Here is a 23,647-nt window from a genome sequence, read left to right as displayed (position 1 = left end):
CCGACATAAGCGAGACTCAGCCACCCCCAACGAGTGTGATGTCTCAGCCGACTAGCGAGGTAACCTCTGCGCAGTCCACAACAACGAAGACAGACTCTGGGCCCGGCCCCGCTCCCAAGGTCACAGGAGGCGGCAGTCCGTTCGATTCAATCGTCAATTTCGCACCTCCGCGCTCAATACGTGTCACCTATGCTCTACTAGCAGCCGTTGGTGTTACAGTAATCTTAGTTTGGTAGACGATAGTGGCAAGGAGAGAGAGTGTGTGTTTGTAACTCGACATTGCGGATTCAATCACTCGCTGGAGTGGGAATCAGCCTAATGTGTAAAACTATTGACAGACGGGGAATTCGGACGAGACTGGCATACATACAATCATTACCTGGGGATATAGGATCAGGGCCAAATGGCGTTGGGATCTGGTTTCGCTTTGGCATGGAAGGGCTTGTATGAGTACTAGAAAAGGGAAGACGATAAAATACTTGTTGCTGTACTGCAGTAAGGCAATGCTGCGGAAATCGGGATCTTGAAAGCCATCTTGGGCTGCTGAATCAACAGCTTATTGCGGATATAAAAATCCTGCCACGAGATAACGCATATTACCAACCATTATGACTGAAATTAATCAATTCAAAAAACATTAAACGAACAAACCGCGCCTATCTCTTGGCTGTTGCGACAAAATGTGAGTAAGGGTAGGCACCCCTGAAACCCATGGCTTCATGTGCGATTCTTTGCGTTGTGTGGTTACCGATTAAACCCCTTTGGCGGTACTAAATAGGCACGTCAGCTCGCCTTCTTCGAATCAAGCCCTGTCCTTACGCCACGCGCGGCAGACGACATCCCGTCCCGTCCGCGCGACCTCCCGCACCTGCTCGGGCGGGCCCAAGCCGGGCGCCGACGTGCCGAAGCCCACGAGGTGGGCGCCCAGCTGGAGGGTGGTCCGCCACGCAAACGCCTCGGTCACGGTGCCGTAGCCCTCGACGAGGCCCTCCATCAGCCCCAGGCCGGCGCGGGCCCGCTTGTAGAGCCACAGCTCGTACATCTCGGCCAGCATCTGGCCCAGGTCCAGGTTCGGCACGCCGAGCTGCGCCATCTCCCAGTCGACGACGAGGAGGGGGATCTCGGCGGCGGCTGGGGGGATGGTGGGGGCGGCGTTGGGGGAGGAGTATGCTGATCGAGATGACAAGCCAGTAGGTTGGCGCATACATAATAAGGATAATGGGTTTTGCGACAGCGCATGGAGAAGGAGCGCGAGGTCTCGGTCCTCGTCTCATCCCGCCGAGAAGTTTTCTCTCTCGTATATATACTTACTTGGCCGTCCAGAAGTTCCCGTGTATCACGCGCAGCTGGCTCTCGTCCCGCACCTCCGCCGCGGCCATCTCCTTGACCGCCTCGGTCAGGACGTCGGGGAACTGCGCGACGCGGTCCAGCAGGCACTGGAAGCTGATGGTGTGCTTCAGCGACTGCATGCCGCCGTTGCTGGCCACGACCCTGCGCAGTGCCCCCTCCCGGTTTGGGAGCTCGGATGAGGAGTCGTGGAAGGCGCGCAGCCAGCGTCCCAAGGAGAGGCCCAACTGTCGGCAGCACTGTGGCGTCGGCGGTGGAGTCTGCTGCGCATCCGTCGAAGCGGTAGCGGGAGAGGAAGAGGAGGAAGAGGAGGAAGCGGGAGAAGAAGGAGAAGAAGAAGAAGAAGAAGAAGAAGAAGAAGAAGAAGAAGAAGAAGACCAGTGCTGGAGGGCGTAGGCTTTGAGGTTGGCGCCGCTGGGTAGATATTCCTGGATCTGAGTGTTTGGGTCTTGCGGGAACGGGCAGTGCTTGGGCGTGCGCACTACATATCTGTAGTCAGCACCACTGGGGGCTGGGGATGCATATATGGAGGATGACGAGAGGGCTTGGAGACAGGCATCTTCAATGTGCTATGACAATTGTGTTAGTCAGTTCTGTTGTAGTATTGCGGTAGGGAAGGGTAAGGTAGGGTAGAGTAGAGTAGAGGAAGGTCGCATCCTCAACGGAGGACATTAGACTGTATTTCGGCTGAAAGTCGTGCTGCGGCCATGGTGCATTTTGGGTATCTATGGCCACGATGGTTTCATGAAGACATAATTTTTTTAAAACTGGGATTGGGAGGAACATGGCTGAAAAACAGTCTCCAAGGTGGCGGGCTACTTTATCATATAGGACACACTGATGAAGCATGACATGTAGTTGATGATACCCCCAGCTACGCTATGAGCCATAATGATGCCCATCTGTTAGCGAGCGGGGGCTGAGTCTCAGCTGTCAAACATACACCAATGAAGCTGCGACTATATCACAGACGGAGGCTGATCGTTTGTTCTGGATCTGGACCCCGAACTTTCCGGGAATCGGGATCAAGTGGGCCTGCAAAGCTTCCCTGACGTACGATTTTCGAAAACCAACACTCATGGATGCGTTTGGGAATAGAAGGATCCCAATCGTCTAGTACTTCACACCCGATCTGCGTAGCAAAAGATCCGGTAATCTATCGCTAAACTTGGAGAGCGTTTTAGCCTTTTCTGTTAACCTAGCTCTGCATATGCGAATGCACACCAACCATTTTGACACGCCACCCGCAGCACACATCATACCATGTCCAATTCACCAAATAGGGGCCAACTCAACCTGCCCGTCATCGACATATCGCCCTTCATATCTTGGCGCTCACCTGAAGATGATGATGTCGCCAACTCTCATGTCACTAAAGAAAACGCGGATGGAAATGGCGCCCACTCCCAAGCCCACCTTCCAAAGCCCATCACAGCAGCGGACCTGACCCCGGCGCAGCGCGCCACTGTCGCCGCCCTGCGCGCGGCCGTCCGCCACCCGGGCTTCTTCTACCTGACGGGCCACGGCGTGCCGCACGCGCTGATGCAGCGCGTCCTGGAGCTGGGCCGGCAGTTCTACACCGACGCCGGTGACGTAACCGGTGACGATGACGACGCCGCGGCCTTTCTTCTCCGGAATAAACGGGCCATCGCGCGACGGCCCTGTGGCGACCGCTACGGCGACGGCGCCCGGGGCTGGCAGGACGTCGACGCCATCTCGCGCAACGACTGGCACGAGGCGCTCGACTTCTACGCCGAGATCTCGGGCGCCGCGCAGGTCGCCGCCCACCGCGCCTTCAAGGCGGCGCGGCCCAACGTCTGGCCGGGCGTCGACAGCCTGCTCGAGGGCCGGAACCTGTACCCGGCCGTGCCCGCCGCCATGCGCGTCGTGTACCCGGACTACGTGACGCGGCTGTGCAGCGTCGGGGAGGCGGTGATGCGGGCGCTCGGGTTCGCGCTCGCGCTGCGGGACCCGGAGTTCTTCGTCGGCGCGACGCGGGACTCGTTCTGGTGTCTGCGCGTGCTGGGGTACCCGCCGCCTGCCCCCGGCTTTCCAGAAGAAGGAAGATACCGACCAAGACGACGACGAAGAGGATGAGGAGATGGTGGGATGCGGTGCGCATTCGGATTACGGGTGCTTAACCATGCTTCTCACAGATGAGACCCCGGGCGCGCTCAAGATCCGAGTCGCGGGCGGAGAGGAGGAAGCAAAACAAGGAGAGAGGCAGGCAGAACGCTGGGTCGACGCCGACCCCCTCCCCAGCGCGTACGTGGTCAACATCGGGGACATGGTGGAGCAGTGGACGGGCGGCTGGGCGACGAGCACGGTGCACAAGGTCCTCCACACGGGCGACGGCTACCGCATCAGCGTGCCCTTCTTCTACGAGCCGGCCAAGCACGTCGTCGTGCGGCGGCTGCCCGAGTTCGGCGGCACCCGGGCGGACCCCGAAGTCCGGTACTGGGACCACCTCGTGAGCAAGATAGATGGCAGCTTTTTCAGAAAACGGACTACTTGGTAATGAGGATTATATCCCACAAAAAACCCCCATGATCAATGATATGAACGTAGTCATGGAAGCGTATAATTCCGAAGCCGCCTCTCAGGAGGGTTATATCACTCTTCTGCCGGCTTTCTCACCATTGCTAATTCGGCAAAGGGCATTAGCTCCCGTGTGCAAAACTGCTTGAGGTTGGGGTATCTGAACAAAATGTATTGTGCTGCTAAGCGAATGAAAGTACCGAACGCCTCATATGATCTATACAACCCTACATTTACAGCTCAAACCCATGCTTATGGCCGACCGACAAACACGGCCACGATGGCACCATCGTCATGATAACATATATCCACTACTTTCTGCTCTCCGACCTTGATACTTCGTACCCTAAGTAACGTCTCGGCGCTAGTGGTAACTCCTATTAGAGCTGCACGCCCTGGACTAAGTCTGGGAGAAACAATCGTATTGTAGAGGCTAACTGCCTGTATTGTTGATGAGTGATAAAAGGGAAGCCAGGTTCCTGACTGGGGACCGGTCATTCCGGATAAACAGTTAGACTATTTCTTCCCCTTAACCAGTTTAGAGGTATCTCCATCTTCATCGTCGCTGAACTTGTCGCCGTCTTCTCCCACAGCGAAGATGGTCTCACCGTCCTCAAACGAGTCACGGGGACTCACGGCCTTGGGCGCCCCTCTGTTTTGCGACGGGGGCGGGCCAGCGGGAGGCGCATAGAGCGATTCGGGCCTGGTAGAAGCCGCGGCAGAGGCACCATTGTTGCCTCTGTTGTTTCTGGCCTTGCCTATGTTGGCCTCTTCGTCGTCGCTGTCATCCGGGTTTCCGACATCGGCAAATTCGAAACCTCCATCTTCATCCTGGGCAATCTCGTCACTCATGGCGAAGCGTCGGTTATTGGCAGTGGGGCGCCAGACATAGGCGACCCAGGCCACGTCGGCAAAGTACACCAGATTCAGCCAGCCGTCGAGGATGAACCAGCGGCTCTTCCAGTGGAAGGGCACGTAGTCGGGGTCCGACGCCGAGGCGAAGCTGAAGCTGTTGAAGAAGAAGAAGCCGAAGATGACCAGAATGGAGATGAGGATGCACCACCAAAGCTTCTTATACATGGCTTCCTTGACCGTCTGCTTACGTTCGCGCAAGTCCTTCAGTGTGAAGTTCAGCGAGTTCAACGTCCACACGTAAAAGGCAGTGAGGGTACCGGCCAAGGGCAGTACGACGAGGAGAACCAACGGGCCTACCGATGATTAGCATGTATGTACGGGATATGGAAAAAGTGTAAAACTGAACCTACCAGCTGTATCGGGAGAGATCAAAAGACTAGTAATCGCGTAGACCAGACCGAAAGCGAAATGCGCAATGGCCAGGAAGCGCACATAAGTCATGGTCTTACCAAGAGAAGGTTTCACGACACCGTAGCCCATGCATACGATAAGCAGAAGGAAGAAGGAAAAGGAGTTGCGGAAAGCGTTCAGCACAGCCACGACAACCAACAGTACCCGGGCACCAACATTGGACCCGTTCCGGTTCAGATAGTCTGCGCAAACCATATTAGTGTAGAATCGGCGTAACTTAAGCCAAGATACGTACCGTAGAAACCCCAGGTCATCAACATTTCCACAACAAGGAACACAAGAATGGCTGTGATGTAGTTCTGTACAGGCACTATAAAGAGGTCAGTTGCGTCGAGCTGTGAAGTTCATTGGTGTTTTGAACCTACGGATATCGTATCTGTGTTGGTAGTATAGAAAGCCCCAGAATACCACAACCACGGCATAGAGAATGGTGATGCCGCCGTAGAAGGGAAGCTTGGGGATTTGCGTCGCAGGAAGCTCGCCATATGCCTCACGAAACTCGACGGCGGCAGCAAAGTTTTCGATGTTGTATGGAATGGCGCCCACGCAATAATAACCGGTCTTACTGATGGGGTAATTGATGGGTTTGGCGTCCTTCAGGTGGACAGCCTCGGTCAAGATCAGGTTGGTCGACTTTGCGGTGGCATTGGGCGCCAGGATGAATTTGCCTGCATCGGTCTGGTTGCAATAGCCTCCCTTGATGGCCGGCTCGTCGCAAATGTACCTTTTGTTGTAGTCATCGCCTTCAATGGGAAGACCGACGAATTGATCGTCTTTCCACTCAAACACGACCAAACTGACGATGGGGTCTGCGTCGCCTTCGATGGGGTCGCCGAGGAATTTCGTCAGGATAAACGGATCGGTAGGACCGCCCCATGCCTTTTTGTTGTACATTCCTAGGCGGAAAGAGAGTTAGAATCGTGGGTTCAGGGTTGTATATGTCGCGCATATATATCCATACCGGCGCATCGTTGCCTGTTCTCTTCGGACGCATCCTAAACGGGTTTCTGTTAGTCGACTAAGCAACGGCTACCGGGCGCTCAGGCAATGCATACCAATTTGACTTCCAATGCCTGGGCCGTCCATAAGGACAGGCCCAGTAAGTGTTAGGGTCGACAGCCACCTCATGGTTGATGATGAGTTTGTGTGTCGTGTGCTCTCCGATGTTGAGGGAATCGAATCGGCAGGCTAGATAGATCAATCTGTCCACAGCTGGACAGCTCGGGTCGGATAACTCGAGTGCCTGCTCTCACGGAGTTGCGGGTCACTCAGCCTCCGCGCGGCGTGGAACGGGAACACAGAAAGAGGGTTTAGAACAGCGAAACACGACGCGAATTGTGGTATCTAGAATTGAACAGGAATTAGGCAACACCGAGCAAGAAAAAGCCTTCACGACGTTGTAGAATTGGAAGAACAGCTCATGGCTTTTTTGGGACGAGGATGCCCGGAAGTCGATGGAGACCTAGGCTAACCTATTGGATTGAATTGCTTGGCGGCAGCTTTGGAAACGTTCAAGGGCCCAGTTGAAACCAAATCGCGCTAAGCAGGCCGAACTACTGTATGTGGCATGGGGTATGCGCTATGCAGTATGCGCTATGGATGTTATCATTACGCGCAAGCGCAGCCGCCATTCGGGGGAGTCGGGACCATCAGGGGGCCAGTTGGGGGTTGGGGGACCATTACGAGGCCCAAATACGCTGCAGTTCTCCACCGTAGCTCGCAGCTCGTAGCTCGGCCATCACGAGTCAAGGAATTGGAAAGCTCAGTTTCACTGCTGAAAAGTTGCATCCCATCCTTCCCAGGCTAACCTTACATTACAATCTTCAGGCGTGTCCCTGTATATTCATGTGTATACCCGACTGGGTATTTGCTCACAGCCACACCTAGCAGCCACAGTTGTCGTCCCGCATAAACCTTCATCGTCTTTTAGAGTACTTCTACTCTTCCCCATACATACACCCCAAGTCGGAATTGCATAAGGCTTCCAGCAGCGAGAACATGGGCAAGGGAACCGACAAGCTGTACATTACCCATTCGGAATGGTCATCCTCCGACGCTTTTTCGGCCAACACTGGTGCTCGCTCAAAAGCCACCGGCGCATCATTTAGGCGCCTGCCCTTCAACTTTTGCGCCGCCAGCCTCCAACCTTTTCAAAATGCCATTTGCACCGCCGACGGCACCATTTTCGACATCGAGGTCATTTCAAAATGGCTCAAAGACCACGACACGAACCCCGTCGACGGGAAGCCCCTGGCTATGCGAGACCTAATCAAGCTCAACTTTGCGCGCAACGCCGACGTCGATTCGAGAGGCCAGGATGGCTCTGGCAGTGATGGAAAAGGTGATCTGATAGATCCAGTCACCTTCAAGGTCTTCACCGACAACACGCACATTGTCGCTATCAGGCACGGAGGCTACGCCAATGTATTTGCTTGGGATACCGTCGAGAAGATGAACATCAAGTCCAAGATGTGGCGCGATCTAGTCAACGACAAGGAGTTCGGGCGCTCCGACATCATTACTCTGCAGGATCCGCAAAACGCTGCGAGCCGAGACCTTAGCCAGTTCAAGTTCCTGAAGGAAGGCGGGGAGGCGCTTCTGACAAAGGAACAAGAAACGGAGCGAAAGGAAGGGAACGTCAACATCGATGCCCTCGGGCGTGTAGGGGATAAGGTGCTTCGGGCGAAGGAGGCAGTGGAGAAGGCGAGGCGCGAGCGCGAAGCTGGCGGCGATGTCAACCATACCCATTCGAAAGCCCTGATGAAAAACTCCGACGGCGGCACCGCAATGCGCAAATCGATGATACAAGACAAGAAGACCGCCTACAACGCGGCAGCATACACGACTGGCCGTGCAGCCGCTTCCTTTACAAGCACAGGCCTCACGCCAGAGACGAGCGGCGAGCGCGCATTGCTATCCGATGAGGAATATATGCTGAAGCCCCGGCGCGTCAAGATAAAGGGCTATGCGCGCATGGAGACCAACCTGGGCGACCTGAACCTCGAGCTCCACACCGAATATGCACCACGGGCTGTTTGGAACTTTACCCGTCTGGCGCAAAGGGGGTATTACCGCAACATGTCGTTTCACCGCAATATCCGGAATTTCATGATCCAGGGTGGAGATCCTTCAGGAACCGGGCGTGGCGGCGAGTCCATCTGGGGCAAGAACTTCAAAGACGAGTTCGAGTCCCCATTGACCCATGACTCGCGCGGTGTCATCAGCATGGCCAACAAGGGCAAAAACACAAACTCGTCACAGTTCTTCATTACGTATCGGCCGGTGAAGCATCTGGACAACAAGCACACCATCTTCGCCAAAGTTGTAGGGGGCATGGATGTTCTTAAGAGGATGGAGGAGGTGCCCGGCGACGGGTCCGACCGACCGCTCAACAAGATCACCATCAAGGATATTGTCGTTTACCTCGACCCCTTCGAGGAGTTTCTTAAGCAAAAAGCGGACCGCGATCTGCTGGCGGAACGGAAAGCAGAAGTGGAACGCCGCGGTGGGACGGAAGACGACCGGACCACGTGGACTGGCAAGCGGATCCGTGGCAACGGGACCGCAGACGCCGGAGTGGAGGTCCCGGTGTCGGAAAATACCTGCAAGCTGCGCGTAAGCAGCAACAGAATACGGGCGGCGACGAGCTTCTTGAGGACGACGTCCCGGATACTGGGAAGAGCCTGCACGGAAGAAGGCCAAGAGTGGCGTGTTCGGAAACTTTGATGCTTGGTAGCTTCTACTCAAAAGTGATGTACATAGAAGATTGGCATTGAGCGGCGTTCAAGGAATACCCGTAAATAGGGGTTTGACGATATCAACATGAAATTTGCCAAGGCTTCATCATTCCCGACTTTCTCGATTATGCGTCATTTACGTACCTGGTCATCGCCGTGCGCTTCTTTGATTGCCTGTGATAACCTGACACAGAACATATGACCTCCCTTTAGTTCCAGCGTGTGTGGTGATTGGCTGGCATTACCTCTGCCGCCCACTCAATCGAGGACTACATGTACTCCCGTGCTCTGGATAATTCGGGTACCAAGGCATCAAGATGCCTATCACAGTCCGGGTCGCTCTCGGCCAGCTAATAAATGGGCTGGGCGATCAGCCACTTCAGTCGAAGACCTGTCCTGAAGACAGTACAGCCTGAGTGGAGAGCTTCAAAAGACGTCCTTTAGCCCCCGAAAAACTCCGCGATCGCAACGTCTGCCGGGCTCACACTGGGTTTGTCGTGGCAGCACGAGCGGCGTACAACAAACATCACCACCTCACAATCCGCCTCGACGACGTCTGGCTCGCCACCGTGAGCCAGGCCGGCTTCTCCGTCAACGGCCACGCCAAGGAGCTGCGTCATCTGTTCGTGGCGCTCGAATGCAAAAAGGAGCTGACGGTCGCGGATGTCTTGATCGACCTCGGGTGCATGGCAAAGGAGACGACGCGGCTGATCGCGGACAAAGCCAACCGGCCCCGAGCGGCGGCAGTGGATCATGCCGTCCTTCTTCACCACCATCGACACCGAAAGGGTGGCCAGCGTCGTCCCGTTCCCCATGGTGGGTACGGACTCGGTACCTTGGGGCTTCGGCTCAGTCGACGCCCACGTCGACGCCTACGGAACCGAGTACGACACCACGATGATCGCGGGCTCCGTTAGTATTGCTGCCATGGCTTCTGCTTACTATTCTTTTTTCGTTAGATGCTGCCCAGGTGGCCAAGGGGGAGCAAGAGCCGGGGAGAGCCTGCCCTTATACTGGTACTTGATTTGGTGCAGCCTGTTTCGGGTCGGTGGGTGTGCCTCAAAGACTGGAGAAAAAGACGGAGAAGAGCAGTGGAGGAAAAGAAGAAAAAACAGTTCCAGAAGGACCCGCACTGTTCACAAAGGGATGGGAAAGCTGCAGATCGTGAAAAGTGTAGGAAATTTGCACGGCCGGGCAGCCGGGTTAGGTAGTAACATACGAAGATGATGCAGGGATCTAGACAAGATGGCCTGTATTTGTAAGGGACGAGAGCCCATGATCTGCAAAGTACAATTGTGCAAAATTGTGTATGTTGTCTTCTCCCCCCTCCACATTCTTGCTCTCATACTAGTATTCCAACACAAAGGTCTAGCTTCCACGAGGCGAATGCTGAAGTGTTATGAAGTTCAGTTTAGCCTGATCAAAGATATGGAACGGAAACCGGGAATGTAGATCAGGTTCGGAGACCGCATTTGCTCAGTAGTAAAAAGGGGTATCTATATAGAATGTTGGTGTCCTGAACCACAAGACTAACTAGGAGCCGATCGTGATAGCATTTCGATATCTCCGGCTTCCGGTTGTGGGCCTCCTTTTGTGTTATGATCGTACGTGATGGCAACAGTCCGCGTTCGCATGATGCCCAGACCGTCGTCCTCTTCCTCGTGCCCGTCTTCCTCGTGCCCTTTGGGGGCAGTGTGCTCACTGAATGCGTCGCTGCTCTGACTTGTACGCGCCTTGCCGCCTCCCGCATTCGAGAACTTGCCGGCGCTGTTCGATGCGACGTAGGGCCCCATACCCCTGAGGAGGAAGGTCGGGGCGTCGCGGCTCTTCTGGGTGCGGAAGAAGGCTCGTAGGATCGGGATGGAGGCCGCCACTATGGTGGCGTTAGGCTCGGCGATGCCCACGATGTGATAGACCCAGATAGAATGGAAGTCTGGTTTGGCTCGCCCGTTAGTCCTGTTGGGGGTCCAGATGATTTGGAGAGAGAGAGAGAGAGAGAGATCTTAGCTTACATCTGGTGTTTTCGACATCCAAAAGTCTTGTACCCTCGAATCCTTTTACTAGCCCCCAAGACCTGCTCTGTAGTGGTATATTAGTCGGTCATATTCCAGTGTGGTACATCATCGTATTATAAGTTCTGGGGAAGATATCGTACTTACATTACACCGACGCTCGTTGTGATGATTGCAGCAACCATCTTATCATGTGACTTCATGGTCACTTCCAACATACGACTCAGGGGCAAGAAGGCCAGTATAAAGTCGGAGGCGGCGGAGAGATCTGTTCACTTTTTCAGCTCATTGTAGAAAAGGGGATTGATGGGGGACTGGGAAACCAACATGCTCCAGCGATCTGTAAGATTATTCCGTTTGCCGGGTGTAAACACGATGTTGATATGCGGCCTTTTTGGGGGTCTGCGATTCTCGATGTTAGGCCTTTCTGGAGACAAAAGGGAGAGGGAAACCACATACGATCACATATATCCATCCAGACCAGAAACAGATGGGCGATATAGTAGGAGTTGATGACAAAAAGAAGAGCGATGATGGTCCATCGTTGCCACCCCGAGGTGAAAATCCGCAGCAAGGTGAGGGAAAAGGAGAGCTTCGTCAGCGACAGGGCGAATTTCTGCAGGTTGTCGCCGATGAGCATCAGCATCAAGATGGTAGGCTCGTCGATGGTCGCCTTTGCGAACCCCCGGCGGAGCATCTCGGAGAAGACAACGCTCTGGGCGATAGTGAAGAACCAGCCGCCCACAAGGACATAGTCGTCCCACCACGGCTGCATCCGGGTCTTGCGAATGTAGATGCGGAAGCCGAGGAAGGCGCCGGAGACGAGGGTCATGGCCCAGACGACGAAGTTCCCGACCAGGGCAACGTCGCCGTCTCGCGCGGCGTTGAAGCCGGGGGGAACTGACGACATCTGGGTTTTTTTTCCCTTCTCCTGAGGACGAGTGTAATCGGTCACAGGAAAAGAGGAATGGGAATATAATGATTGATAGCCAGTTTGCTCAACCGAACACCGTTGAATTCAAGGAACGAGGCTCTTGTCCATTCTACACTAAACGAACGTCTTGAAAGATAAGATGGTGATGAATTGAATACATGACGACAAATCTAAAAAACTTCAGGTGACTCTGCCACTCAATGGAGGGGACTTTGGGAGCGCGTTGCGTTGGATCCAGAAAGGAGTAGAGAACCAACACGCCAAGGATCAATACTCATCATAGGTAATCTCGGACCGAGTCATCAAGCAACATCCCCCAGTTCCGACAAGACTGCAAGGAGGCGTTGTAACGTCTTTATGAGATGTGATTTCCACCGCGACGGGCCACCAACCACATGTTCTCAATAAACAAAATTGGGGGTTGCAGGTGAAGCAAACAGTCTAGACCCAGAGTTTGGCAGTGATTCTGTGTGGCTGGCCTTATTTGCCCTGCGGTGGGCGAGGGGCTCGGCCAATCGACGCCATCGTCACACGCGGAAGAAGGCGGTACCTTATTTCGACGTGCCACTTTCTGTCCGTGTACGGTCGACTAGCCGGGGTAAGATTAGTGGCCGACGATCCTTCTCAACCGGGCTGCGAATAAGGGCCTCCGCTGCGAATCCCATATGGCCTCACGGACCACCGGCTCCAGTGTTGCGGGCAGCCATCACGGACCAAACAACAACTGCCCCAACTGCTACTTACATATGTTGCATACGAACGCTGCATATATTGGCCTTTGGGTTACATTATTGCCAACCCGCCTGCCCGCCCTGCCGGATACATATGTAGGTCAAAACCCGGATGTCGCGTTCCTGTCCCAACATCCCGCCCGCCTTAATAAAAGGCATGGCCCCTTTGGCCCCCCCTTGCATAGCTGTGTCCTTGCAGATTCTTTTCTATCTCCATTTTTGTTCATCTTGTTCTTTGGGGAAATGATTCGCGCAGGGTACCTCGTCAAGAGCATGGGGCTGCTCCTGCTCACCTCGCGTTCCTTAGGCGATACGAAAGTGTCACCGTCTGCCGGTTCCGAGAACGTAACTTTTGTGACCACCCCTCCTATCCATGTGATGTATGGACCCACCAGTGACAGTGTGAAGCTCTTATGGCTACGGGATGGAAAGATATTGTATCCCTTCCCACAGACCTGGCATATGACGCAAGTCTGACGTCGTATTACTGGTTGGTAACCATCCGTGCTGTGAAGTCGTCTTGCTTCGTGCAACCACGGAATACAAAAGAAGTCGCGAAAGCCGTTAATCTCCTTTCGAATGCATCGGGATCTGCTGATGTGGCTACACGCTTTGATGGCCACTCGACCACTGAACCTGAGCATCCCACAATGCTGCCGGCGGTGCGACGGTCGATCTCAGCTTGCTCAATCAGGCTATATATTCAGACGATACTGTGAGCATAAAACATCCGAGCCCATGCACTCCTATGGTCACACATTACGTTTCTAACTTTCTTGCGGACAAGACGATGGGATATTGCCTCTATCGTAACCGGTGCCACATAGACGCCGTTATGATAGAGATCGAGAAATACAACCGCACATCCACAATAGGACTTGAAGGAGACGTTGGCGTTTGCGGGTTGCTTCTTGGGGGACGGTTGTCTTTTTACACAGGGTATGTTATTCAGAGACAGAAGTTATTCGCGTATACTCCGGCATATATCCCAATTTTGTTATGCTTAACCTTAAAACCGGTTTCGAAGTTATAGACAAGAACGGTAGTAGACGTGGTATCACATCGAACGATATGGTCAACTTCGAAGTTGTGCTCGCTAACGGTTCCGTCGTAAACGCCAATGCGAGGAGCAGCCCGAAATTGTTTAAAGCAGCACCCTGGAGGTTCCCGGTATGCAAATTTCCTTTACAGGCCTTGGTTCCTTCACTTGAACATTGTTGAAATTTTTCGTAGAAAGATCTAGTTCTGTCCTTGTTTCAAAACTGATATCGACATCATCAACAGACTCGCTTCACTTTGGGAAGCGCTGAATTCAGAAGTCGAAAGTACGCTTTACGAGGAGGTTGGGGTCTAGACTCAACTCTACGGCCAGGTCGGTGGTGGTCAGAATGTGCTGAGTCTGAACAGAAGCTTGAAGCACGAGTCCATTATTTGGCTGGCAGATGCGCCTATGTCAACTCCCGAACCAAAGGCTTACCCCCAAAGGCTATGCGGAGCCTTGTGAATGCACGGGAAGCATACAAAATCAGGAGGTGGTTATACCCCGTGGCGGTACCTCGACTACGTTGATCCGTGGTAGAACCCCCTGAAGTCCCTATGGCGAGGACAGCGTTCGACTGACGAAGAAAACAGCAGCTCGATATGATCCGTATAGGTTCTTTCAGAAAAGAGTCTCTTCAGGGTTCCAAACCACCAAAAGTAACGATAATTGGTAAGCAAAATTCGACTAATACGAATTCCATTGGAGTCCAGAATCTAACGAACGCCTCTATACACGACACAGGTCAGGCATGTGACTCAACACAGAACAAATCCTCTGTGGTAGTAGCGCTTATGACACATGTACCCCCTCCGTCCTATAAGGCAGCTTTACGTGAGGTAAGTCAGCATGTCAGCAGCTGAAGTAGAAATAAGCGCAGACTCCAGTAACACGTAATACTATATCTCACGGATCACGGATCACGGATCACGCCTCCAGTCCGACAATATGGATCTGACCCACTCCGGTCCAGGGGCAGCCGAGGCCCAAGATCCGATCCCCACAATTCTACTGTCGTTGGTGGGTGGTATCCTACATGCATGTGCAGTGAACTTCATCAAGATCTCTCGACTACACCCCCTACCGCAAGCAGCGACATCATGGCTTCCACTACTACTGAACAAACGGCCATCGAGGAGATCGGGCCAGGCCAGTTCCGATCCAAAGTCAACCCGGGCCGCATGGGTAACTCCAAACCCATCGCTTACGGGGGCTGCACTCTTGGCGTGGCCACCAGGGCCGCCTACACAACTGTGTCGCCCAACCACCGCCTTTACTCTCTCGTGGGGCATTACTTGGGCCCGGCCTCGACGACGGAGAGGCTTGTCTGCATCGTGCACGACACCCGCACCACCAAGTCCTTCACCACCCGGCGCGTCGTGGTCCAACAGGCCCAGCCCACCACCACCGGTGGAGAAGAGCCGCAGCAGACGCAGATGCGGACGTGCATGGAGCTGATCGCCGACTTCCACGCCGAAGAGCCCGCGGCACCGGGCAAGACCTACTCGGCGGCGCCGTCGCACGCCTACGCGGGGCCGAGCGACCAGTCCGAGACCCCCGTGGTGCTCACGAGCGTGCTGACCGCGGCCGAGACGGCGGCCGCGGCGCGCAGCCGGGACGTCTTCGCCCTCCACGAGCGCTTCTTCGAGTCGCGCCCCTGCCGCGAGGGCGTCGCGGCCCAGAACCTGAACGGGATGCTCAAGGCGCGGCCGACGACGCAGGACGCGCTGCCGCTGGCGGACCGGACGTCGGCCGAGTGGATGCGCAACAAGACCAGCCTCGAGACGCCGGCCGACCAGGCCGCCGCCCTCGCCTTCTGCCTCGACGGCGGGCTGGCGTTCCTGCCCCTGACGCTGGACCGCGGCTGGCTCGACGACGTGGACGCGTGCTCGTCGCTCGACTTCGCGCTGCGCTTCATGACGCCCCACCCGGACTTCAACCGCTGGCACCTGCGGGAGCGCAAGACCATCGCCGGCGGCGCCGGGCGCACCTACTCCGAGGGCCGGTTGTGGGATCAGGACGGGAATTTGGTCGCAGTCATGTCGCAGCAGTCCATCATGCGGCCGAAGCCGGAAAAGACGGAGAACAAGGAAAAAGCCTCGCGGTTGTGAGCTACTCCTGTGTTCGAATGAAAGAAGGGGTTAGGGTGATGCATTGAATAGAAATTAGCGAATAATAACACGGCGAATGCTTGAGAATGTCTTAGATAGAACTTAGATCAGCGCATTGCATGCCATAGAACTCATGTATTTATTTCTGTAGACTCGCTTAGCCGGGCCAAAAAACCCAAATTGTACTGCTGGTTAAACACCCCGTCACATGCTACTGTCCGTATCGTCATGCTTTTCATGCTTGTGCGGCAGTACCCTTCCACGATCAACTTCCTTCTCCCGATCAGCCGCTTCCTCCACCGTGATGGTCGTCACCACGTCCATCTGGATGCCGTTGTCCTCGAGGTGCAGAAACTCCTGGCTGCGGCCCCGCGTGCAGGCGCTGTCGCGCAGCCGCGTCTCCCCGCCCAAGCGCCACCACCACCACGACGGAATCTCCTCGCCGCTGCCGCGGCCCACCCTGGCGACGGGCCCTTTGCTCATGGGCCCCGAGATCCAGACCATGTTGCCAAACCGGCGCCACTCGGGCGTCCGCATGAAGGCGAAGGTGCCCAGCCCGGCGTGGCGGATGTCCTCGGGCGTGCTGACGAACATGGTGGTCAGCCAGAGGATGGTGTTCCAGAGCCCGTTGCTGGACACCATGAAGGCGGCGGCGCAGTAGTACGCGGCGTTCATGTCTTTTTGGTTGCTGGCAGAGCCGTCGCCGCCGTCGTCCATGCTTTGCTTGAGCCGGATGATGGCCAGCGGGATCGTGCACACGATGTAGACGAACGGGTACACGAAGAAGGCCGGGTGGTAGCCCGAGGGAAGATTCGCGGCGCCCGCGAAGGCAACGCGACCGGGGGCCTTGTTGCAGGGCTTCTGGCGGTATATTTTCCAGAATATCAGGGCGTAGAGAAAACAGGTGTAGGGAATCGAGAACAACACCCACGCCCAACAGGACCAAAGGCGCTCCTCGGTGTATTTAGGGTTCACCCAGCACTGTGCATTCCTTGAGTTAGTCGTGGCCAATGCCATAGAGAAAACACCATAGAAGTAGAAGGGAAATCAAGTGAAGTCGCACGTACCCAGGCGTTGGCTCTGACGTACCAGCCCCCAAACTCCTTTCCCTGCTTTTCTGAAATGATTCCACCGGCTACGAGGCCCATAGCCAAGAGCCATGCAACGAGGTTGGTGACACAGATGGTTTTGTTCCGTGCTCTGAAACCCCACACGATGGCCAGGTAGTTGCTCGTTGCCATGCACATATAGGAGATACTGCTGTACAGTATGCCCATGCTGTTAAGCCAGCCCTGCATTGAACAGGCTGGCGTCCCGACAAAGATGCCACCGTACAGCAGCCAGACGAGATTCAGCGAAAAACCGAGGGCTGTATGGCATTCCGCCGCCAGTATGCTTATGATGAGGAACGGGAATGGGTTTCGAATCGACTGATTTGGTTCTCTCGCAGACGTTGCCGGATTTACTCCTTGCGCTTGGTGGTGGTGGTGGTGGTTGTTGCAACTCCGAGTTGATGGGTTTCGGGACATTGGATTATCTTGGCCACATTCGAGTTGTCTCTGGACCGGTATACTAAGCGACAAGTCCAGAGAGATCTCTGACCGAGTCTCCTCCGGACGCTGATGCAGCTGCCGCCGCGGCCGTCTGCAGCGGCCGGAGTCGATTAGGAGCTTGCAAAGCAGGTACGTGAACAAGGCTGCGGTCGAAACGAAAGAGATTATCGATACGACAGCCACGGCGATCAGGCCTTTCCGAAGAGGATCGTCCAGGTGCGGTAACGTATCATTCTGCCAGAACAGGGTGCCATTACCCTTCTCTCTTGTATCCATCCTGAATGTTAGCTGCTTGGGTGCCGCGAGTTGTTACACATCCCTCCCACGACGTGGCAACAAATCCAAAAGAGAATTATTGGGTTGGCTCAGCTTCTGAACAAGTTGTCAGGAGGTGGGGTCATGTCTAATAAGTAATGTTTCATTGCAGAAAAAAAGTCGTTAAAAAAGCTGACCGCAGTTGTATTCACTTCATATCGTGACCATGGAGACCCCACAGACCGGTAGCGACCCGAGCTTTGTCCTTTTCTCTCGTCATGTTGCAAGTATGCAAGGGAGTATTCACATCTACAAACGGATATTTGTTTGCTCCGTGTGCTGTCGAATCATCGATGGAAGCGGCACATAAAATTTCCCAGCAAGGCCATAGAACTAGATGTGTGTTTTCAGGCTGCTTGCTGGCCGACTTCGGATGCCGGACATTTCATGAACGATAGTTCGCTCTCGCACCCGTAGTCTGGACCAGACCGTCGGATGCGGGACGTTACACAAAATTCGGCTTCTCCAGAGTTATTCACTCTTCTGGCATCGCTTAGGCTCTCCTTGCTTTGCATGTCATTTCTTACCGATCGTTTGGCGACTGACATACTCACCGGATGTTCCAGGCTCGAATAGTCTGGAAGTATGTTGAACTTGGGTGACATACGTTAATACGTGCATTCCGATTCACTGCCTTGGGTACCCACGCTATCTGTCCTAGGTGTCTGAGAAGGAGAACGGGACTGAGCAAGAAGAGGGTAGTGTTGCCTATTTAATCTACTTTGGAGACATTATCTATGTATGAGTTTTCCACAACAGTGTCGGACTGTGACTATACAACAAGTCAAGACGTTGAACAGAAGCTTGGGAAAGGAACATGTTTCAGGTTGGAAAGATATACCCTGGTAATAATTAGACGCGCCAAGGACATGGCTTTCTCATATCTTATTCAGCAGCCCCTGGATTCTGAATGGCCATTGGGAATTTGCTTGTGTGGCTGAAATGCAAGGAATAATATTTTGTTTTCCCTCTACTAATCACTCCGCAACTTCCTTCCGTGTATCGCTTGTTTACCGGCAGATCGGGTCTTCTCTTCTTGAACCCTAGCTAGGGATTATGCACAACATGGGTCCAGCCTCATTGACACATGACCATTCTACGGCCCTTATACATCGTACTACACCCAATGGCGATGGACCGAGGACATTGCTTCGGCGACGTTAATGAAGTTTGCTGCCTGGGACTGACCCAAGAAAGGGATGGCGGCAAAATTGGTCTAATAGCTACTGCTTGTCCCACCACATAGATTACTCAACGGAAATAGGGCTGAAGATACAGAGAGGACGGAGATAAGAAGACGCAGTTTGGGCTGCGTGGTAAGGACCTGTCCATTCCAGTGCCGCCTTGACCATCGGGAGGTCGGTGACCAGCTATTATTGGATTCGATTCATTCAGGCCGCGACCCCCTGACGCTCCGAAGCGAGCACCCACATGTCCTTGTGCGCCAAGAGCCCGCCAAAGCTGCCTTCCGTCCAAGGTTGGTCCGGCCGCGCAAGGGACCAGTCGAAATTTCGCATCAGCTACGCCATTCGGTTAGTCACACTGGACAACTCAGATCACATGCTCACCTCTGTCCGGGGGTGCGGTATCGGGAAGTAAACGCGCATGGGCTCCTTGATGACGGCTTGCAGATACGGCAGCTTGCGGGCGTCAGCGTCGGAGATGACTCCGTCGCCAGCCGAGCTCATTTTGTTGTTTTGGGGCCGGAATGTGTCGATCTCGGACGGCAGCTTCGCGTAGACGCGCGGGTGCGTCATCAGATAGAGCAGAATGATGGCTATGGCCGAAGCCGTGGTGTCGGCCCCCGCAACCATCTCTAGCGTCGTCTCGGAAAGGATCTGGTCCTCGGTGAGGCCATGCCGGAAGAACGAGGCGATCATGTCGGACCGCTTGTCGTGGGCGGCGTCGCGCTGTAGGCGCTCCCGGATAATGTCGCGCGCGTTGCCCAGCAGCCGGCCGAAGCCCGTGGAGTCTTTGACCGACACGCCTACCCAGCGCGCGATTAGGGGTTGGTGGAGGATCCTGTACAAACCGGTGCCCAGCATGAAGTTGAAGAACCATATACCCTCTTCGGACGAATGAACAATGTCGTCGACATCCCTGTCCCTCTTGAGGTTTCCAAAGGGTCTGCCCCAGTTGATATCGCTGATGATATCGAGCGATAGGTATTGAACCTTCTTGGAAAAGTCCACGGGCTTGGCCAAGGTCTCGGTGGAGATGTACGAAGAGCGAAATAGCTGTACGAATTCCGCAACATGGACGTCGACCGACTTTTCCAATCCAACATTCTCCTTACCTGAATACTATCAACATACGCGTTTCGGATCTTGTTAGCAAACCCACTCTCTATCTTCGGCACCAGATACCTCACTTACCCCAGACGCCATCCGTTGTCTCAAGTCCATATGCTTCTCCTCATCCATTTCACTGAACACATGACCTACTTCTCTCCTGTGCCGGGTGGGCCGGTAAAACCAGCCGGTCTTGCTGTAGGGGGAACGGACGGTGTTCATGCGCGTGATGAGCTCTGGAGAAGCTGTAATCAAATCATTTGGTCCTACCCGAGCAATGGGGCCTGTGCGTACGGAGCAATTCAGCCCTTTATCCAGCTACGGGATGATATAGAATATGCTAAGCAAACCTACCAAACTTCCTGCATGCCTCGTCATACTTCAAATGTGACTTAAGGCTCAAAATGGCCCAGACATGCCACAAGTCGGACCAGCCAGAGCTCCAAGGGCCCCTTGAATGATCTGAGGCGATAATATACGCGGGTTTTCTGCAGCAGATATACTCCTAATACAGCCGAGGCTATAATACAACGAAGGTCATAAAGATCCGCAACGATCCCCATATTGATACGGTTGGTGAGGATCAGTATATCTTGCAGTTTAGGGAGGCCTTGGACGGACCATGGCATGGAAGAAAATAGATCGGGGGCGAGGAATTCTGGTAGATCATGACGCGGGGATCAAAACTTACAAACTTAAGACATATATATTATCAAGCATGCCCAATCCGTATAGCATGTAGCCAAGTGATCAAGTGGAGCACTGCTACTGTACGATAACAACCTTGATCGCTACATGTCGCCTTGTTATTGGAAGACTAGCAGGCCAGAATACCAATCACGGATGCGGGGGGTGTCTACTCCCACAAGGTCCCCTTTCCGTTTACCCAATGCCAGATCTCCCTTCCTCCACACTTGGAGCAGCTTAGACTGTCCCTACCATCAGGGCTCCAACCATTTTCTGTGAGATCATGTAGCTCGATATCGATTCTGGTTGGTCATTCAAAGCTGGTATATTTCGTAGCGGAGCGGCCCGCACTGGTTGGCGTCGAACTCTCCTAGGACTAGGACTTGACTGCTAGTCTATTATGTTGGATGAGAAATACCCAGAAACCCGCCGTTACAAGAGTGTAACACAAACTCGAAATCCGAGTCGACCCAACCAAAAACACTACTCGGAACACCAGATCCACAAGATTTACTAGTCCTGTCACTGCTCTTTTCCATATGTCCTTGTATACGTTGCAGGTAAAGATCGAAATAATTATCCTCGCTCGCGATCGGCGACCCTGCGACGGCAAGTCGGACCAGGATCCCGAGGCCCTGTTCAACACACTCATATGCGAGGCAACCGTTGGCGGTTCTTGACCAAGGATTTATCCATGGCAGCTTCGGCGTTCATCAAATCTTCAGATCCTGTCAGAATCTAACTTGAGAGAACCTACAGTTGCGGATTAGTTCCCCGTAATTTCAGAACATTAGAGGTACTGGCATAAAAGCCACTGCAAGTAATCCCAGGACTGATATCCCCAGTCCAACATCAAGAGAGTCGTGAATTTTGTTTCCTGCTCGAGGAAGAACTGGGCCAACCAGTAAGCGGGAAGTAATCATCGCTGCAGTTGCTGAGGCAGCATAGGCAGTGTACGCATCGACAAGATACGTTAATGCCGGCATCTAGTAATTAACAGCGCACAGGCCGTTTGCTCGTTCTCATGAAGCTAATCCCAGCACTCACTATGATTGTGAACGCTGTAGCGCCAACGAACGCAGAGCCGGTGATTGGAACGTCCAAAAGCGTCTTCTCCTCTGCGGCCCAGCCGCACAGAATAACTCAACGGGCGCGAGCACGGCACTGAAGAACAGGGGCGAGTGCTAATATTCCGGCTTGGTTATCCCGCCGTTGCGTGCCGTCAGGTATGTCACAAGCCGGTCAGATGCCAAGCCACCGAAGAGCAGCGCGATGACAGGTGCAACCCCCATCCCCAGATACAACAGACCGACACCGCTGGTCGAAAAGCCGTACTGCCCTTGAAAGACGCGTGGGAAAGTCGAGAACATGAGATACTAGTAGTTATATGTTGTGGTCATATGGAGCGACAAGAGCAGGACGATCGGGGAGAGGAAAAGCCTCTTGACGGATTGGACAATGGAGGCTCTAAATACTTCTTTCGGGTCTCTGCCGCTATCAAGTGCGGATCGGAGATTCGAGTTGCCCCTTTCCTTCCGAAGGCGCTTTGTTTTGTGCCCCAATATCAAGGAAGCGTTGAATTCCCCCACGAACATGAGGTCACTTAGCAAATAGACGGCACCGGCCTGAGGTGATACATGGTTAGCTAGCCAACGCTTCCATGGTATATGCGAATACCTACGAATATCGTCATACACCAGAAAATCCGTCGCCACCTCCTAGGCTAAGCAAGATAACCGGCAACTATGCGTAGTTATCGTCAGCATGATCGGGTTAGTATAGTTTCAAGCTCGATATTCCTCACTCAATGGACCGAAAAGTGTGATATATCGGCTAAAGACATCGTAACCCCCCTAGATATGGTCCTATGCGCATGTTGTCGGACTACTTAATGCGGAAACTACACGGCGTCGCAGCTTAGATTTCTACAGTCGAAATTAAGTCGCCACTACATCTAATAGCCAACATTACTTACCATTTTCAATGCCCTAGTACAGTATAAATACTCATAAATAATATATATAAACCATATGGAAACGGCAATAATCCATCGAACTACAGTAACAGCAGCTCCATCCAAAAAGGGGTGATTTTCTCCGCTGGTGGTATTGATGAGCGCTGGATCGCCTGCTGAGCCGCAAGGCGATCGTTCCAGCAAATCACAACAACGGTCGAACTCCTCACTTTTACGTTGGTCTCGGATCCAATGTCATCTCGAGCCACTCGAAAGGCTGCTAGCCAACTGTTATCCCCTGCTTGTACTGCCGATGCAGTTAACATTACCTATTCTGGTGTGGAGTCAGTCTGCTTCGGTAGAGCACTTACTGATACTTGTCCGGTAATGGATATCTCCCGAGTCCGTTCGAAGTACTTGAGTTGCAGAGCATGCCCGGCTCATCTGGGACTCTAATCTTTGAGTTGCGATCCCTACAACCAACTTAAGATAGATATATGGAGTAGCGAACTGTATGCATTCTTTGGTTTGGGGTTTCTATCAATCTATTGATGAATGCTTACTTTTGAATTTGTCTTGGATGCGCGGCGCTGATATGCTGGGTGGGTGATCCACACCCGGTTCTTGGCAAAATCAGATCGAGCAACACTGCCATGTGACCGTCAATCACTTGCAATACCAAATCTAGTTGACCATAAGTTGAATTAAATATGAGCGTCTGAATGACGATGAAGTATGTTCGAAAGACTTGGACTATTGTAAGGAGGATTGCAGATATGGTATTGGTTTGAGCTATATCTGTCACGGCGTACTCACCCCTTTTGAGCAGGCACTTGAACACTCACCTTAAACACCCCCACAGAGCCAATCAACTCAGGACATACGTCGACTCTAGAGCAGTTGCGCGATGAAAGAGCACCTAAATCCACAACACATATCTCATTCCAGCATGGAAAGTCCACTAGAAGGACTGTAGGCCTCCCTACGAGATCCAACAAACCTTCAGCCATGGACAGTGAATCCAGCTCAGGGCTCATCTTATTAGGGAGTCCAGCGCACCGTATCCGAGTGA

The 23,647-nt window shown here is 53.7% G+C and overlaps 10 protein-coding genes across 10 annotated transcripts; 4 read left to right on the top strand and 6 right to left on the bottom strand.

Moving 5' to 3' along the window:
* Positions 1–802: 802 nt before the first annotated feature.
* Positions 803–2,056, bottom strand: PG994_009380 (kinase-like domain-containing protein; the record flags this gene model as incomplete). The annotated part of the gene is made up of 4 exons (XM_066860789.1): positions 803–1,170; positions 1,233–1,264; positions 1,312–1,916; positions 2,018–2,056. The coding sequence occupies 4 exons, from the start codon at positions 2,054–2,056 to the stop codon at positions 803–805; spliced, it is 1,044 nt and encodes a 347-aa protein (XP_066714378.1).
* A 554-nt stretch (positions 2,057–2,610) lies between these two features.
* PG994_009379 (uncharacterized protein) lies at positions 2,611–3,444 on the top strand (the record flags this gene model as incomplete). Its single annotated transcript, XM_066860788.1, has 1 exon — positions 2,611–3,444. One exon carries the CDS (start codon positions 2,611–2,613, stop codon positions 3,442–3,444), a length of 834 nt encoding a protein of 277 aa, XP_066714377.1.
* Positions 3,445–3,490: 46 nt separating this feature from the next.
* Positions 3,491–3,865, top strand: PG994_009378 (naringenin-2-oxoglutarate 3-dioxygenase; the record flags this gene model as incomplete). The annotated part of the gene is made up of 1 exon (XM_066860787.1): positions 3,491–3,865. One exon carries the CDS (start codon positions 3,491–3,493, stop codon positions 3,863–3,865), a length of 375 nt encoding a protein of 124 aa, XP_066714376.1.
* A 536-nt stretch (positions 3,866–4,401) lies between these two features.
* PG994_009377 (uncharacterized protein) lies at positions 4,402–6,339 on the bottom strand (the record flags this gene model as incomplete). The annotated part of the gene is made up of 5 exons (XM_066860786.1): positions 4,402–5,093; positions 5,151–5,393; positions 5,447–5,521; positions 5,577–6,107; positions 6,267–6,339. The coding sequence occupies 5 exons, from the start codon at positions 6,337–6,339 to the stop codon at positions 4,402–4,404; spliced, it is 1,614 nt and encodes a 537-aa protein (XP_066714375.1).
* Positions 6,340–7,209: 870 nt separating this feature from the next.
* PG994_009376 (uncharacterized protein) lies at positions 7,210–8,937 on the top strand (the record flags this gene model as incomplete). Its single annotated transcript, XM_066860785.1, has 1 exon — positions 7,210–8,937. The coding sequence occupies one exon, from the start codon at positions 7,210–7,212 to the stop codon at positions 8,935–8,937; it is 1,728 nt and encodes a 575-aa protein (XP_066714374.1).
* Positions 8,938–9,388: 451 nt separating this feature from the next.
* PG994_009375 (uncharacterized protein) lies at positions 9,389–9,763 on the bottom strand (the record flags this gene model as incomplete). The annotated part of the gene is made up of 1 exon (XM_066860784.1): positions 9,389–9,763. The coding sequence occupies one exon, from the start codon at positions 9,761–9,763 to the stop codon at positions 9,389–9,391; it is 375 nt and encodes a 124-aa protein (XP_066714373.1).
* Positions 9,764–10,477: 714 nt separating this feature from the next.
* PG994_009374 (uncharacterized protein) lies at positions 10,478–11,870 on the bottom strand (the record flags this gene model as incomplete). The annotated part of the gene is made up of 3 exons (XM_066860783.1): positions 10,478–10,904; positions 11,108–11,228; positions 11,420–11,870. 3 exons carry the CDS (start codon positions 11,868–11,870, stop codon positions 10,478–10,480), a joined length of 999 nt encoding a protein of 332 aa, XP_066714372.1.
* Positions 11,871–14,764: 2,894 nt separating this feature from the next.
* PG994_009373 (uncharacterized protein) lies at positions 14,765–15,775 on the top strand (the record flags this gene model as incomplete). Its single annotated transcript, XM_066860782.1, has 1 exon — positions 14,765–15,775. One exon carries the CDS (start codon positions 14,765–14,767, stop codon positions 15,773–15,775), a length of 1,011 nt encoding a protein of 336 aa, XP_066714371.1.
* A 204-nt stretch (positions 15,776–15,979) lies between these two features.
* Positions 15,980–17,604, bottom strand: PG994_009372 (uncharacterized protein; the record flags this gene model as incomplete). Its single annotated transcript, XM_066860781.1, has 2 exons — positions 15,980–16,756; positions 16,843–17,604. 2 exons carry the CDS (start codon positions 17,602–17,604, stop codon positions 15,980–15,982), a joined length of 1,539 nt encoding a protein of 512 aa, XP_066714370.1.
* Positions 17,605–19,199: 1,595 nt separating this feature from the next.
* PG994_009371 (pisatin demethylase) lies at positions 19,200–20,156 on the bottom strand (the record flags this gene model as incomplete). The annotated part of the gene is made up of 2 exons (XM_066860780.1): positions 19,200–19,880; positions 20,019–20,156. 2 exons carry the CDS (start codon positions 20,154–20,156, stop codon positions 19,200–19,202), a joined length of 819 nt encoding a protein of 272 aa, XP_066714369.1.
* Between the last annotated feature and the right edge of the window lie 3,491 nt (positions 20,157–23,647).

This window comes from Apiospora phragmitis, assembly GCF_038363925.1.
Source record: "Apiospora phragmitis strain CBS 135458 chromosome Unknown utg000008l:1.0-3514335.0:1.0-3519231.0, whole genome shotgun sequence".
Taxonomy (NCBI): domain Eukaryota; kingdom Fungi; phylum Ascomycota; class Sordariomycetes; order Amphisphaeriales; family Apiosporaceae; genus Apiospora; species Apiospora phragmitis.
This window is presented reverse-complemented; position numbering and strand designations above follow the sequence as displayed.